At 34.7% G+C, this 14,043-nt stretch overlaps 1 protein-coding gene across 1 annotated transcript; it reads right to left on the reverse strand.

Annotated features, from left to right (window-relative positions):
- Nucleotides 1-835: 835 nt before the first annotated feature.
- On the reverse strand, nucleotides 836-8,588 carry LOC146131789 (uncharacterized). Its single transcript, XM_083397403.1, has 3 exons — nucleotides 8,503-8,588; nucleotides 3,033-3,370; nucleotides 836-2,409 (listed from the first exon to the last, which is right to left on the reverse strand). The coding sequence occupies exons 1-3, from the start codon at nucleotides 8,552-8,554 to the stop codon at nucleotides 1,942-1,944; spliced, it is 858 nt and encodes a 285-aa protein (XP_083253529.1). The 5' UTR covers nucleotides 8,555-8,588; the 3' UTR covers nucleotides 836-1,941.
- Nucleotides 8,589-14,043: the final 5,455 nt, after the last annotated feature.

The raw sequence follows: 14,043 nt of genomic DNA on the forward strand, positions 1-14,043 counted from the left end.
TTGTCCTCCTACCTTTTCTAAGCTTTCTAGGGCATTGCATCAGACACTATGACGTCACAACTTGTCCTCAATCTTGGATCGTGATTCCAAAAAGCTACATTTCCTACGTTTGTGCGTCATAATTAAAACGAACGTTAACTTTTGACCTCAAATCAGGAATCTTGAGCCAAGTCACGGTTATCGATGATTCTGCTCTTTTTCACATGTTTGTTTCAGTGTTGTAATAATTTAATTTAACTTAATGCACTGTTTTCAAATGACTTCACTTGATTTAATCTTTCGGGAAAATGACTTTGGCTGAAATTAAGGGTTTACATTCACATTTTTTCGTAAAATTGGGTTATTTAACGTAATTTTTGCACATAAACCTTTTTCTTGCTATATATTGCGTTTTTGGTATTTTTTAGTTAAGGTATTGCTCATAATCGGAGGAGTTTAACCTATTTGAAAATCTTAACGCCACTTTCCTATATAAAGCAAAAAGTTAATGCTCGTTTAATGTTTGTATATATTTTTACAGTGTTGTATAAAAACAAAATATAGAGAACACGAAGAAATATTTTGATAAGAAAAGAAAATCACATGTGTGTGTAACATTTGTACGTTAAGATACAACGCTTTACGGGGTTTAAGATAATATGAAACATTATATCTTTGGACAGCGAACAACTCACAATGAAAAAACAAGTTACAGTTAAATAAAAATTCAGTAAAAATAAAGCAGAATCAGCTGGCAGATAAACAAATGTTGTTTTTGCAATATTTTTTTTAAATTTAATGCTTTAGTTTTTTGTTGGTACATTTAGGTGAAAATGACAAAAACCCGATATGTATTGTCAAATTTGGAAAAAAAAATTAGTCATTGGAACTTAATCTAAATGAAAGTCGTAATATAGTGGAATAAGGGGTAAGCGAGTTTAACCAGTAGTTTTAATAAACAGTACATTTAAAAAAAAAAAATTGACACAATTAGGCGGTAAAGTTGTTTTAGATCGGCGAAATCACGAAGAACACTAAATAAACATAAATAAACACGAATTACTTGTTGCACTGACAAGCAGTAATAAAGCAAAAATCTAATAACACTAGTTGGTGTAAAGAATTACAAAATTTAAACCAATGGCTTTTTTTCCAAACAGAAAAATTGTTTTACAATAAACTGGTATAACTAGAATAAAAATGAATTGCCAAATTTGTCTCAAGTTCTGTTCATGTTAAGATTGTTGGGGATGAAAAACCATTGGGTTAAGTTGTGAAGCAATAAATGGCAGCCTCGGTAAAGCTTTAAACGTTTTGAAACTTTTAATCAATAGTTACATAGGAAGTTATTTGATGAAGGTGAACTTCAAAGTTTAAAAATCATAATGAAACACTGGGGCAGGTGTTTAAATATAGCAGTGATTCTCAAACTGTGTACCTCTGTACAATGGTGCGCTTAAGGAGTAACTTTTTTGTTATTTTGTAAAATAACCTATTTTTATTGCGAATAGGAACGGCAAGCATACGAGTTTGCGAGACTTGAATGCACAATATCGATTGAAAAAACTGATAATGTCGAGGCATTTACCTGTTACCTTGTCTTTATTAAAGTGTATTAACAACTTATAAAATTGTATTGCAAAAAGTGTGGCGCATGTTTGTTGAATATATCGCTGTGCCTCGGGCTAAACACAATAAAAAACACTTTTTAATTAAACCAACTAAACATCAGAAAACTGATCATATCAAGGCATTTCCTGTGATGTATTAGAAGCAATTGCCAAGTCGTAAAGTCATTGTTTCGTAAATAAGTGTGTCGCGTATATTTTTTAAAAATATGTCTTGGTCTAAACAAAATTAGAAACACTGGTTTTAATTGAATTTCATATTTAAACATCATCAGTTCCTTAATTCGAATGTATTTATGAGCAAATAAAGCGTTTAGCGTTTGGAACAATGGGATTACGAATCCTCCACAACCCAAAGATCTGAAGTGTTCTCATCATGATCCGAGAGGACAACTTTGGTCCCATCCACGCTCACAGATCTCTCGGGAACATCATCATTATAGAAGACAGAAGGAACCAAGAAACCTCCGTCCCTTTGATGGGAGTAAACGTGGAAGAAGATCCTCGGGTCATCCGCGTCCTCATCAACATCCACCGACTCCGGATCTGGAAGGGAGGACTTGATGAGGCGCAATCTCCCTCCCTCTGTTCCGTGAACAAAGAGACGCCCGCGCTCCGCGTCCTTGGCAAAAATGAATGCGGGGATTCCCCTCTTGATCGAGCTAAGGCGCCAGTATTTCCAAGGGGATTCCCCGGTGACCAAGCGCAGCTTTGACTCTCCCCCCCAACCGTCGGAACCGTTCCCGTGGAGAAGGATGTTGCATTCGGCCTCACTGGACACCCCCGACTCGCACGAGCTCGCCTGGAAATATAAGTTGTTTAAAGTTTGTCATTTAAAGTTATGGTACACCAAGAGCTATCGCAGACTCAACGAATTTGCAAGACAATGGTGCAAAGACAGGGTAGAAAAACAATTAGCTTGTAGTGAGGTTCGAACTCACGACCTCGGTCATACCGGGACCGTCGATCTACAAACCGAGCTACACAGGCTCAGAGGGGAGCAAGTCGAGAAACAACCATACGCCAATGCTTACTAGAAACGTAAGCCGTAATGGTTGGTCAAAAAGCAGCTTCAGAAAGGCTAAATCTCAGTTGTTGACACACATATGTGTGTGCATCTTTCATTGAATTGAAGTTAATTGCTATGAATTGTCAGACACAACAAAAATATTATGTTGTTGTTGTCGTTGTTCCTACCATTTGCATGACTGTAGTGTATACACTAGTGTTGGAAACAAGTTTTAATTGGATTTTAAATATTTACTCATTATTTACTAAACAGTCAATTTTCATCTACATTAATCGCCTATTGAAAATTTCTTATCTACAAAATTAAAAAGTGAAGCTGTTTTTTTTTCGTATTGTCAACCGATGAGACCTACATCCACATCCACACTTAAAATATCGGGTATCTGTCATGGTTACCTGGCAACATGGGACGGTCTCCTCAACCGCGCAGCTGAAGGTCGATCCCTGGGACATATCTTCCTCCAGAAAGGAACAAAATGCATCCTTGGCTCCATGATCCCGATCCCTGAATCCTCCATAATCTCCATCTTTTTCATTTGATGAGGATGAAGATTGAATGCTCATCGCCAAAGAGCAACTGCATAAGGAAATCTGCCTCCTTACGTTGTTATCTTCCTTACTCAAGGATTCCTGCATCTTTGGAAGATCAGGACTTTTGGAGTCGTTCATTCTTCTTTCAAATGGGGAGGGGTTTGGGGCTGATCTTGTCACTAGCGTCTCACAAACGACGCGCGCTGCAAACAATGGTCGATTGTTTAAATCACCATAGAACAATGGCTGTATTCTTTTATTGATTTCTACTTTGACCTGATAAACACGGTTGTGCCAAAGTTTGTCAAGATTTCAATATTTTTTTCTTTCTATAGTTTCACCTGACTACGCTATTTAGAATTAGACAAATACGGTCATTTACAAAGATTCCTTTTTTATGAAGGTTACTTTAGGACACAAAAACGAATCTTTAAATAGAGCTTCAAAGGATAAAATTGACCCTATTTTCTCAAGCAAAATGTCTAATAAACATTTTATATCGAAATTAAAGTTCGTCATTTTATTAAATATAAAGAGATTTACATTTCGCCAAAATGGCATAAAGATCTGCCAAATATAAATTTACTTTATTATCTCGAGCAAGTTGCCTATTAAACAATATTATAGTCAGTTTTACGAATTTCTGATAATATCTGATCGGAGCCGATATCAAGTGGTAGTATCGGTATTTGTCCGATATTTAGGTGATATCGGTGCCAATCCTTAACCACTTAATTTATCGGCTTTTTAGCTATGGTGTGCAATTTGAATATGTTTTTTTTATTACAAAGTTTGTGCCATTAGCAGGATTATTGCATTTGGCTATAATATAAGTGCGATTGTAGCTTTGATGTCCTTCATTGCTTTGCCTGTGATTTGGTGTTGACAGCTACATTACAGCTTTGTTTCAAAGGGCTGCATAATATGTTACTATGATTAAGTGAATTAAGTAATTACAACGAACGCGTTTTAAGGTATGTGTTGCATTTCTATTCGAGTCTCAAAGAAGACTTTACCACTTTAAAAACGTGGGTACTATCATTTCAACGGCAACCGGGTTTTTATTGCTACTCATCCCCTCTGCAAATGTTAGTCACATCCTTAGCAAATAATGCGTTGTTTAGCTCTAGCGTCCAAATTATTCAGCTCAGGAAATTGTTTACTACGATGTAATTGATTCCGGTACTTTAGCGCTAATACAGTTACATGATACTACAGCACAAAGTGTGGGAATCGATCCACAAATGGGGCGTCTATTTGGAAACAACGCTAGTAAGGTTTAAATGAGTTTAGGCGCCGGTATAACGCTACTAGTTGTTGACATTACACAGTGTTAAATAGAAGAATACTGTTATCACATCGGGCAATTAAAACTGCTTGAAAACATCCAAGCCATGTTAACTTTTATGGTCGAATCGCCTACACTTAAAATTCCTAAGTTTGGTATTCCTATAGGGTTTCATTAAAATTAAAAGGTTGTACGAGAGAATGTATAGGTTTGCGTGGTAATTTTTTCTATGTTTGTAACGCTTTTGTCCAACAGAGGCTTAAGAAAAGTGCCGAAACATACATGGAGAATATTTACTTTAACCGTTTGATTTATTCATTTTAATCTAAAACCTTGTGTTTTTCGAACAAAATTGTTGAAAAAATTCTGGCCAACATTGTATATAAAATTAGATATGTACATAGAAATTAAAATACTTTGGTACACTATGCACAAGTTCGTATCGAAACGTCTTAATCACGATTATGTTAATCTACTCGACCTTTTTTGAGTTTGAAATTAAAATGGCCCTGGCAGTTATTTTTTATGTGTTTTGACGTGGTCGCTTCTTTCAGAGTCAACAATCGACTATACATGGGCTTTTTGTAATTTTGAATGGGGTAATTTGACGACTAAAGGCTAAAACTTTCCCAAATGCAAAGCGTGCAGTGAGGCAGTGTTTGGCAGGCTAGCAGCATTACACAGAACATTACGTTTTTAACTCATGCTTTAAAGCCTTTCAGTAATTAACCACACAAAAATAACTTCAACAAAAAACGGATGAATATCATTTAACTTTAATTCCTGATTCTTGAACCCCGGAAATTAAATTTGTTCTAGGCGGCTTATTTTGCTTTTGTTGTAAATTTTATTTAATAAAAATTGCTACATTCTAAACCTTGTTTTTTATTTGAACTTGAACTTGACTGATAGCATAAAAATTCTATTAGGCCCAAAACCACATTTCGACAGGCTTCTGGGATCTCTCAAAGTTATACACAAAGTTATGCCCAAACCATAACACGACTAATCTATGCAACTGTTTTCAATCATACCTAAAACCACAGTTCTACAGGTCTCTGGATTATCCTAAGGTTATACACAATGTTAGACAACACAAAGCATAACACGTTCACACAACTGCTAAAAATATCATTATCCCTGAGAAACTGAAATATGCCGTTGCACAAAGTAGCATTTAAATTAGAACTACAGTTACAACACATAGGCAATTGGCAAACTAGATTACAATTAGATCACGGGAAGAAACTCGCAAACCAGATTAGAAATCCAAACAACTACATGTTACTTGAACTAATAAATCTACATCTTAACCTGTTGTACGATCAACAAGAGTTATTTAGTTGTTCAATTCTGTCAACATTTACATGCAAACTGCTGCAATAGCAAGCGTTCTGTTGCTAAACCAGTGAAACAAGGCCGATAGAATCAGTTAAAAACTCCCTGGAGAGAAGTTAAACTCCCGCGTGACATCAAGGCTACACAAAACGGATGAAACTCAATTAGACTTAAAAGCTCGGAAAAAAAAACGCTTTCTGAGGGAATTTTTGGATAATGAATTGCGAGAGGTTTAATGCTATCGGCTCGATTTCAATATTTTCCCATTAAGCTGTCAAACTGTGAATTATTTATCGCTAAAACTTTCTTGTTTGATTGAAAACCTGATCTGGCACATAATAGATGAATTAAGTGTGACAGTTTTACCACAAGCAGAATTGCGTATGCATTTTTGCTTACAAACGCAACCCTGCACAATTTTAGGGATTTGGCTAACAAGGTTTAAATGATAAGCAGACAAACGAAATCTAAAACCTAAAAAAATTAAACAAAATGACACTCAATAATGGACGTTCGCTAAATACGAAATTTGCGTCGTCTTAAATTTTGAGGTTCTCAAAATGTTTGCCTTAAAAGTATGTCGCGAAAACTTTTGTTACTTTAAACCACCACCTATTTGTACACGCATTGTAATAAAAGTGATCAAATTGACTGAATTGGTTTGACTGTTAAGCGAATAAACCTATTTGGCAAACCGTATTTTTAAATACGTAGGATAAATATTGAAGCCCATAAAGAAGTATTTTCGATAAAAAAAGACTTATTCTAAACGTTCAATATGCCACCTACTTCTGTATGGACTTTGATGTTCATTATATCTAGGTCCAACTACAACCTCCACCATTGTCTTGAAATTCAATCAAAACGCTCAAAATTCTGCCTATATTTGCCTGGGCTTTGAATTTCTTGTCTCGAGAGATTTTGTATCGCGAAATGTGGTAACAACCATTTCGTACACCAGTTCAACATTGCCTTAAATGGGTAAATTAAAATTATGAAGCCGCTTTATTTTACATTGATTGAGAAGCACTATAATATCAACTCACAGGTTTCAAGGACCTTTCTTACCGAGATGGCTGTTTAAAATTAACGACGGCCAGTCTCTAACCGAGGCAATAAATTTACAGCCATAGCAGGTTTATAACATCATGAAAAATACAACACTTGCCTTGTTTAGAAGTTGAGCAACTGGCAATAAACTGTCTGGCGTGAGAATACTCATAAATAACCAGCGTAACTAAATAAGTATCCTACAGGGTCCTATGTGTCAACATATACAAAGAATAATATTACAGCAGCAAGGCTTAAACCATTTAAAACACCTACTTTCGGTACAGGTTTCACTAATTCTGCAATGCATTGCGCTTGCCAAAACAGCCAGTTCCATGCGCACGTTTTCCAAAGAAAAAACGTTTTCCGGAGAAATTTGGACAATTCTAATTTAGTTGTGGTGCCAAAGTTTGTAATGTAAGTCTGTGGTTCAATGTTTTGCGAGTAAATGTTGCACGCTCTTTAATTTCGTGATTTTTACGTTGCTATTTTATTTTGTTTTGAGGTGTGTGTGGCACTTATATGAATGAATTTGCTACTTTAAACGGCCTGTTTAAAGAAGGAGCGTTCCGGCTCAAGACATTCGCAATAAATTTTCTCCGCAAACGAGTAAAGTATGCATATTTCAATTATGTGATTGAAACATGAATTGCAAGCCGATTCCTTAATAAAAAAAAATAAATTTTTTAAATGGCCTATATTAAATATTTATCGCAACTTAAATTATAAAACGTCTATTTTCTAAAACTACTAAAGTGAACTTTCAAAAAATAAAAAAATTGAAACAAAAATAACTTTTTTACACTGTTTTACATAGCGCTTTCAATTACCAAGACCCAAATTAAGCATTAAATCACAAGTTGTAAGACCACGTTACGTCTAGATAACGCGTTATATCCGTCGCTTTGACAAGACGGAATACCAATAGGAAGAAACTTATAAAACTTCCGTTTCGATTTTACGAAACCTTACAATGTGAGCTTCAGGAAACTTTTCCATGAACTTGTTATGGGCATTTCAACCACTCTGTATTTGATGGGTTTCCTAATTTTTTTGGTTTTCAATCATTTGAATTTGTTGAAATGACCTGAGTTTTTAGTGGGGAATTTTTCATGCAATTCCCTACTGATTTGGTCAAATGTACATAGGATCGTACACAAGCCACGAAGTTTTAATTAATATTTCTAGTTTATAAAACTACATTATATCGTTTCTCGTTGTGAACAGCGCGAAATTTAAAATGATTTACAAAATTTTGGTTATTATTTTCCCAGCAGATTTGCCTCACGCAACATTATACTTGCCCCAGCAAACTAAAAACATAAACGCGTTATTAAAAAAAGTCTTCATTCTAAACTTAAGATAAAGATGGTATCACAAGCTTAAGACGTTCGGCAAATTATAGCAAAACCTAATATTTGCCCAGCAAAACAAAGCATTCAGGAAAACATGCGTTTAACCTCCCACCTTAAAGCCGTAAGCCACAAACGTCGTTAAATTGTCACGAAACCATGCAATTTCGTTCATAAAACAAAACATAAACGTGTTATCAAAAATCAGCGTTTAAATCTTCAGCATTACCAGCTTATACCGTCCGTTTCATTTACACAAAACCTTATTTGTCCAGCAAAACAATAAAAAGCCTTCATTTAAACCTACCTTGGGGTATCAGTGCAGATCCAGCATCTATTCTTCTTACCGTCTCAGTCATCTTTTTTTTCTTTGTATATTTTTTTACTGTATATGATTTCAAGTGTTGTTAGTTGTTTTACCAGACGATAACTAGCGTCTTGCTCGCTTCACTTTTGATCAATGACAGCTGGCTTTGCGCCCGCCACTATTTAACGCGCTTGTGACGTCATATACGTGATTGTGCGCTGGGCGCGAGAACGACTCGCGCGTCCTGTTGTTACGTCACAGTCCATAACGGAAAGTTGTGTCAAAATTGGGATTTGAAACACGCAAAACGAAAGTTGCTGGCGATTTTGAGTTGGAATAAATTATATTTTTTGGGGGAATTACCCTTTCGGGAGTAAGAAAGTGATTTGTTATTAAAATATACGTCATAATAATATACGTCATAATGTGCGGTAATATCGGACCGACGCCAAGTACTCATCTAGTCATAGGGTTGTTTCGATTCCGATCCGAAACTATTTAATTCTGCATTTCAGTCGTACTTTACGATCTTGCGCTGCGTTTTCTATCTTTCATCTACGCAAATAGTTAATTACCAGTTGAAAGTAACTCGGCGTTTTAACGCTTAAACAAATTTTGACTTAACAGCGTGAAAACAATAGGTTTGCATTTTCAACTGCATCTCTGTTTAGTTATGTTGTCCTAGTAATGACGTCATTTTGCATTGGGCCGGACGAACTCTTTGCCCAAAATATCGGGTTTCAAGAAAATACGAATTCTTGGACATTCCTTGGCAAATTATTGAACAATCTGTAAGCTGTTATATCTAAGGCGTTTGTAAGGTTATTTGCATTAAACAATACATTTACATTACGCTTATTTAAATATCTAATTAGGAACTTAATCCCACAAAGTTTTAACCTTTTTGTCGATGGCCATAAGTAGAGACATGGACTTAGGAATTGCATGTTTGTGATAAACTAGCAGAAAATGCAAAGGACATTAACCTTATTTAAAGCGGATGCATTTATCGAAGTGTATTTGTGCAAAACGATTCTTATTTGTGTTATTTCTGTAGTTGGGAAATTTGCTTCTATTTTTGTGTTAGTTGAATTCCCTTGTTACCCAGTCGGAAAATTATCCATGTGCCATGCCTGTTTTATCCCCTCGCCTTGCAAGGGCCAACTACATATGTTCAGTGATAAATCGGTTATGTAAGCACGGAAATTCAACACCGGCAGGTACATGGCCCAGTTATGGCCATAAGGTATAAATATGGTTGGGCATCCTGTCAAATTACGACTATAAATCTGCAAAACACCATGGGTAAATTTACATTGAGCTTTTATTCATGCACGTTAAAAATATGGAAAGAAACAAAAAGAAACACAGAAATAGAATCTGTACAAGGCAATAACAAACTGCAGTTTAAAAAGACATCAATAATTGTCTGAAGGTTCCTTTTGTATGATTTATTCACTGTCAGAAATATAGATTCTGAAAATGAGTCAGTCAACACAGGTTCAGCTATATCGGACTTGATTCGCAGGGAGTGGTCATCACAGGTTCTGTGTTTTCTTTATTAGCAATGGTATTGGCTTGTCTTCTTGCACCTCTGCCACCATCCCAGTCTATTGCACCTTGTAGTCGATAATAGATAGAGTTTGGTCTTTGTGACCTATGAACAGGAGAAGGCCTAAAAAAATAGCTTGTAACTAATAAGTAGGACGATTATTATTTGTTGACAAGCAAAATTATTTTAAGTTAAAATCAGTCAAAAATACACATAATTCGTTTACAAAATTAAAAAAAAACTATTGGCAAAACATTAGAGCCCAACATATGAAATAATAAATAAAAATCACATGCACCTTATACAGTATGATATTTAACTAACTTAACTGCAAATTTTGATAAGCAGCCGCCCCAATTAGGATTTCTTTAACATCTATCAGCTTTTAATCCCAGAGGCCATGTTGGTGTTGGCATTTATTGGCACTTTATGTCGATATCTTTAGTTTTTTTAAGATTTCCAGGTATTTAGTCAGGATTTTATGCTCACTTAATACAAATATTTAGATGTGACTTTAGATTGCGTAAAAAATCTGGGATGTGCACCTGCCACAGAAATAAACTTGTCAACAGATGTAAAATGGAGCTTGTTTCCTACTTTGTCTAGATACAAATTTAGTTCTTGCTAAAAGTTATTTTTTTTAATGAATTTATTTTTTTATTCTGATATACAACTTCAAATATAGCTTAACCTACACTATCCTAAACATATATTTGATAGCTAACCTGATCTTTAGGGCTAAGGTAAAAAATTTAGGGCAGGTAAAAAAAGAAAACAACCACTGACGAAAAAGTCTAACACTCAGCTGCCCTATAGCTTTCAACTGATTTGTGATTTCAATTGTCTTAACAATAAACGTTCAAACTCGATTGTGATGTCATCCGCATATCGGCCAATCGGACGTCTGGAGTTATAAAATATGCGCGCCGTTCGTAAATAAAAAAAACGCAATATAATAAATTGCAATGACAGAGCGGGGAAAGGTCGGCGCGAAGTTGAATCAGCGGGTAACCTAGCCAGTATTGTTGCCTTCAGTAGGAAACCATGTGTATAGCGTTGGTACGAATAGTACTTTTCCAAAAGATTTGTGTTCAGGCAACTTAACCTTTACTAATGTAATAAATTTTATCAATTAACATCTTTTTTTTCAGCATATCTAAATATACCTTCTTAAATTTGCTAAATATGTTGCCTAAACAAGAAAACTATAAAGATTATAACAGCTAACTTATACCCAAGTAAACATAGTAACCCCAAAAACATTATTACATATGTGTATGATATAGGTTAAAATTTTGGTTTAGCAAAGAAATTGTTAAAATAGGCGAGTCTACAAAGTAAAAAAAACAACTTTGTGGTTAGGTTCGATTTTTCCCAGAAAATATGGTAATCGCCGAATAAGTTACGAAAACCACATTTATCACCAAAATTGTGGGAAGCGCCGATGATTATGAAGCTTCGACAGAAATAACCCAGAAAAATATGTCATATATCACCGATTATTGTCAGGGTTATATACCTTTAGCCGGATATAAATATTTTCCGTGATGGCCCGGGGATAAACGGGGAAAAATTTCCGACTGGGTAGGGCCTTTCGTTGCATATTTTTATTCCGCGCATTACTTTTCGAACCTTATTTTGCTATTTTAGGCCTAACTTTAATTATTAACCGCGGCGCATAAAAAAACACTAAAAAGTCCTAAATTGCCACAAATATAGATTTAACGTATAAGGCGTTTCTAATGTAAATATTTTTTTGCATTAAATAGTAAGCTAATTGGGAAATTGGTGTTCAGACGCCAAACAGTATATCATGTTCTGAAAAGGAGCTATGTACTTTATAGCGTAGTTTTTTGTTTACCCTTTGTTCTTAACTTAAGTCAAACTTCTATCTTCAGTTCCAACTTTTTGTAAAGCAATGACGTTTTACAGAATTTTAGTTGTAATCAAGAAGCTTGCTATCCGCTGTTTTCGGGCTTAAGGCCAAAATACGTGAACATTTTGCACATTTAATAAAATTTACTAAATTAAATTAAAAAATGGTAAACCAAAAGGCTTCGGTCTAATCGTTCGACGACATGTTTCTAACCTTGGTATTTTTACTATAAAATTTAAACCCCAATTTACTAATTCAGCAATATTTTACCTGTGTGTTTACTTATACTTTACATATATTGTTTAACTATTCCAAAATGACTTAAAAAAACAAACAAAAATGACTTTAACTATTTCAAAAATGACGTAAAAGGTCCTATTGTGAATCTAAATCTAACTTTAATAAATCTAAATCTAACCAAGCGGAAACAAACAAACAACAAGCCTAATGTAGTTTTGTGGTTTACAAAGCCAATGGAATAAACACATTGGCTGAAAAGTCCCAAAGTTCTCGGCAAGATTTTTCCAAAAACAAAAAATGCAGAAGCTATACAAAGACATTTATGGCTCGTATTAAAAAAATATATTTATTCATGCCATTTATTGTTTAAAATGTTTTGTCCACTTTAAGCCAGGATCCTTAAACTGGGGTCCATGGATCCCTTGGGGGTCCGTGAATTAGTTTTAGGGGGTCCATGGATCCCTTGGGGGTCCGTGAATTAGTTTTAGGGGGTCCATGGATCCCTTGGGGGTCCGTGAATTAGTTTTAGGGGGTCCATGGATCCCTTGGGGGCCTACTTAAAATATTAGTGTTTACTAATGAAGTAATCAATTTATGAAAAAAAACAATTTAATTAAAAAATAAACGGGTTTGTACTGAATGTATTTAAACTTAATTTCTCTTTTCCATTTTTGGACCAAAATCAAAAAAATTAAAAAGTTTGTTTGTACTGTGACGTCAATTTATGACGTCATTTTTGATTTTTTTGCCTACAGTGGTCCGTGCGAGCTAAAAGAAAATTTTAGGGGTCCGCGGTAAAAAAAGTTTAAGAACCCCTGCTTTAAGCTAACAAAAAGTTCAGTGATGAGAATTCGGTTGCGGAAGCTTCGGTTTTATGATTTTTTACAATTCGAGTTGTCATGAAAAGAGGTTATGAAACACTGATGTAAACTTTCGTGACAAAATAGTTTCTTAAAAATGGGAAATATGTATTTGACCAAGATTCAAGATTCATTTTATTTTTTGTGTTTTTTTTTTCGTTGCAAAATTTAATAAAGAATACCACAAGGACAGCGAAAGGACCTTTCGGATCGAGCTGCCCATAAAAAAATAATAAATTTAGTGGCAATGTTGAAAGTAACAATAATTGGAGCTGAAAGTGCGTAAATAAACAATATGCAGATTTTAACGGTTTTTAAATAAGTTTAGGGAAAAAAACAAGTCATAAAAGTCACAAATATTGTGTTTATCAACCTTCACCAAGTGGTCGCGTTTGTTTGGTTTAATAACACGCGAAGGAACAATTAGGAACAATAGATCAATTAGAAATGGGAAATTACTCTAGGACGCGAATTTGTGGAAGCGAACAATCAAACTTTTGTGTTAGGAAAAATAAAATCACTATTCGAACTGTTTACTGTGGCCTTAATGATTGGAAGTTTGTGGGTTCTACTATTTTAGCCGAAATAATGGAAAATCCTTTTTGTACCAGCTATCTACGACTTCATCAGCCTTTTTTAATATTTTTAGTTATAATATTTCGATTTTAAATTTTGCTACGTTTTAAACCTGTTTGGAGTTCACAAAAATATCGGCAATTTTACACCTGAAAGTCCAAAAAGTTATTAGAGTTCATATTGCTATTAGGAAAAAAAAACAGTTGTCTTTATTTTGTAAATTAATTTTATCGTGTTTGAATGAGCATTATAAAAAAATGTGAATCTTGAACAGAGGCAATTATTTCGGTAATTTTGTGAGGAATGTAATTGCAAAAACAATTTGAAGCTTGACTACTAACGATGTACAATGCGCCTTTGTTGTAGCCATGAAACCTGTATGACCAGAAAAAATAAAAAGTTTTCATTACAAAATGGAGGTAGCAGATTTTCTAAAT

The sequence above is a fragment of the Ascidiella aspersa genome, chromosome 9 (assembly GCF_963924565.1).
Source record: "Ascidiella aspersa chromosome 9, kaAscAspe10.2, whole genome shotgun sequence".
NCBI lineage: Eukaryota > Metazoa > Chordata > Ascidiacea > Phlebobranchia > Ascidiidae > Ascidiella > Ascidiella aspersa.

Excerpts from the sequence above, each read along its gene's own strand:
- LOC146131789 (XM_083397403.1), bottom strand. The coding sequence starts at position 8,554 with ATGACTGAGACGGTAAGAAGAATAGATGCTGGATCTGCACTGATACCC. Across the intron at positions 3,371-8,502 it reads ATCTGCACTGATACCCCAAG|CGCGCGTCGTTTGTGAGACG; the intron begins GTAGGTTTAAAT and ends CATTGTTTGCAG. Across the intron at positions 2,410-3,032 it reads AGACCGTCCCATGTTGCCAG|GCGAGCTCGTGCGAGTCGGG; the intron begins GTAACCATGACA and ends TTATATTTCCAG.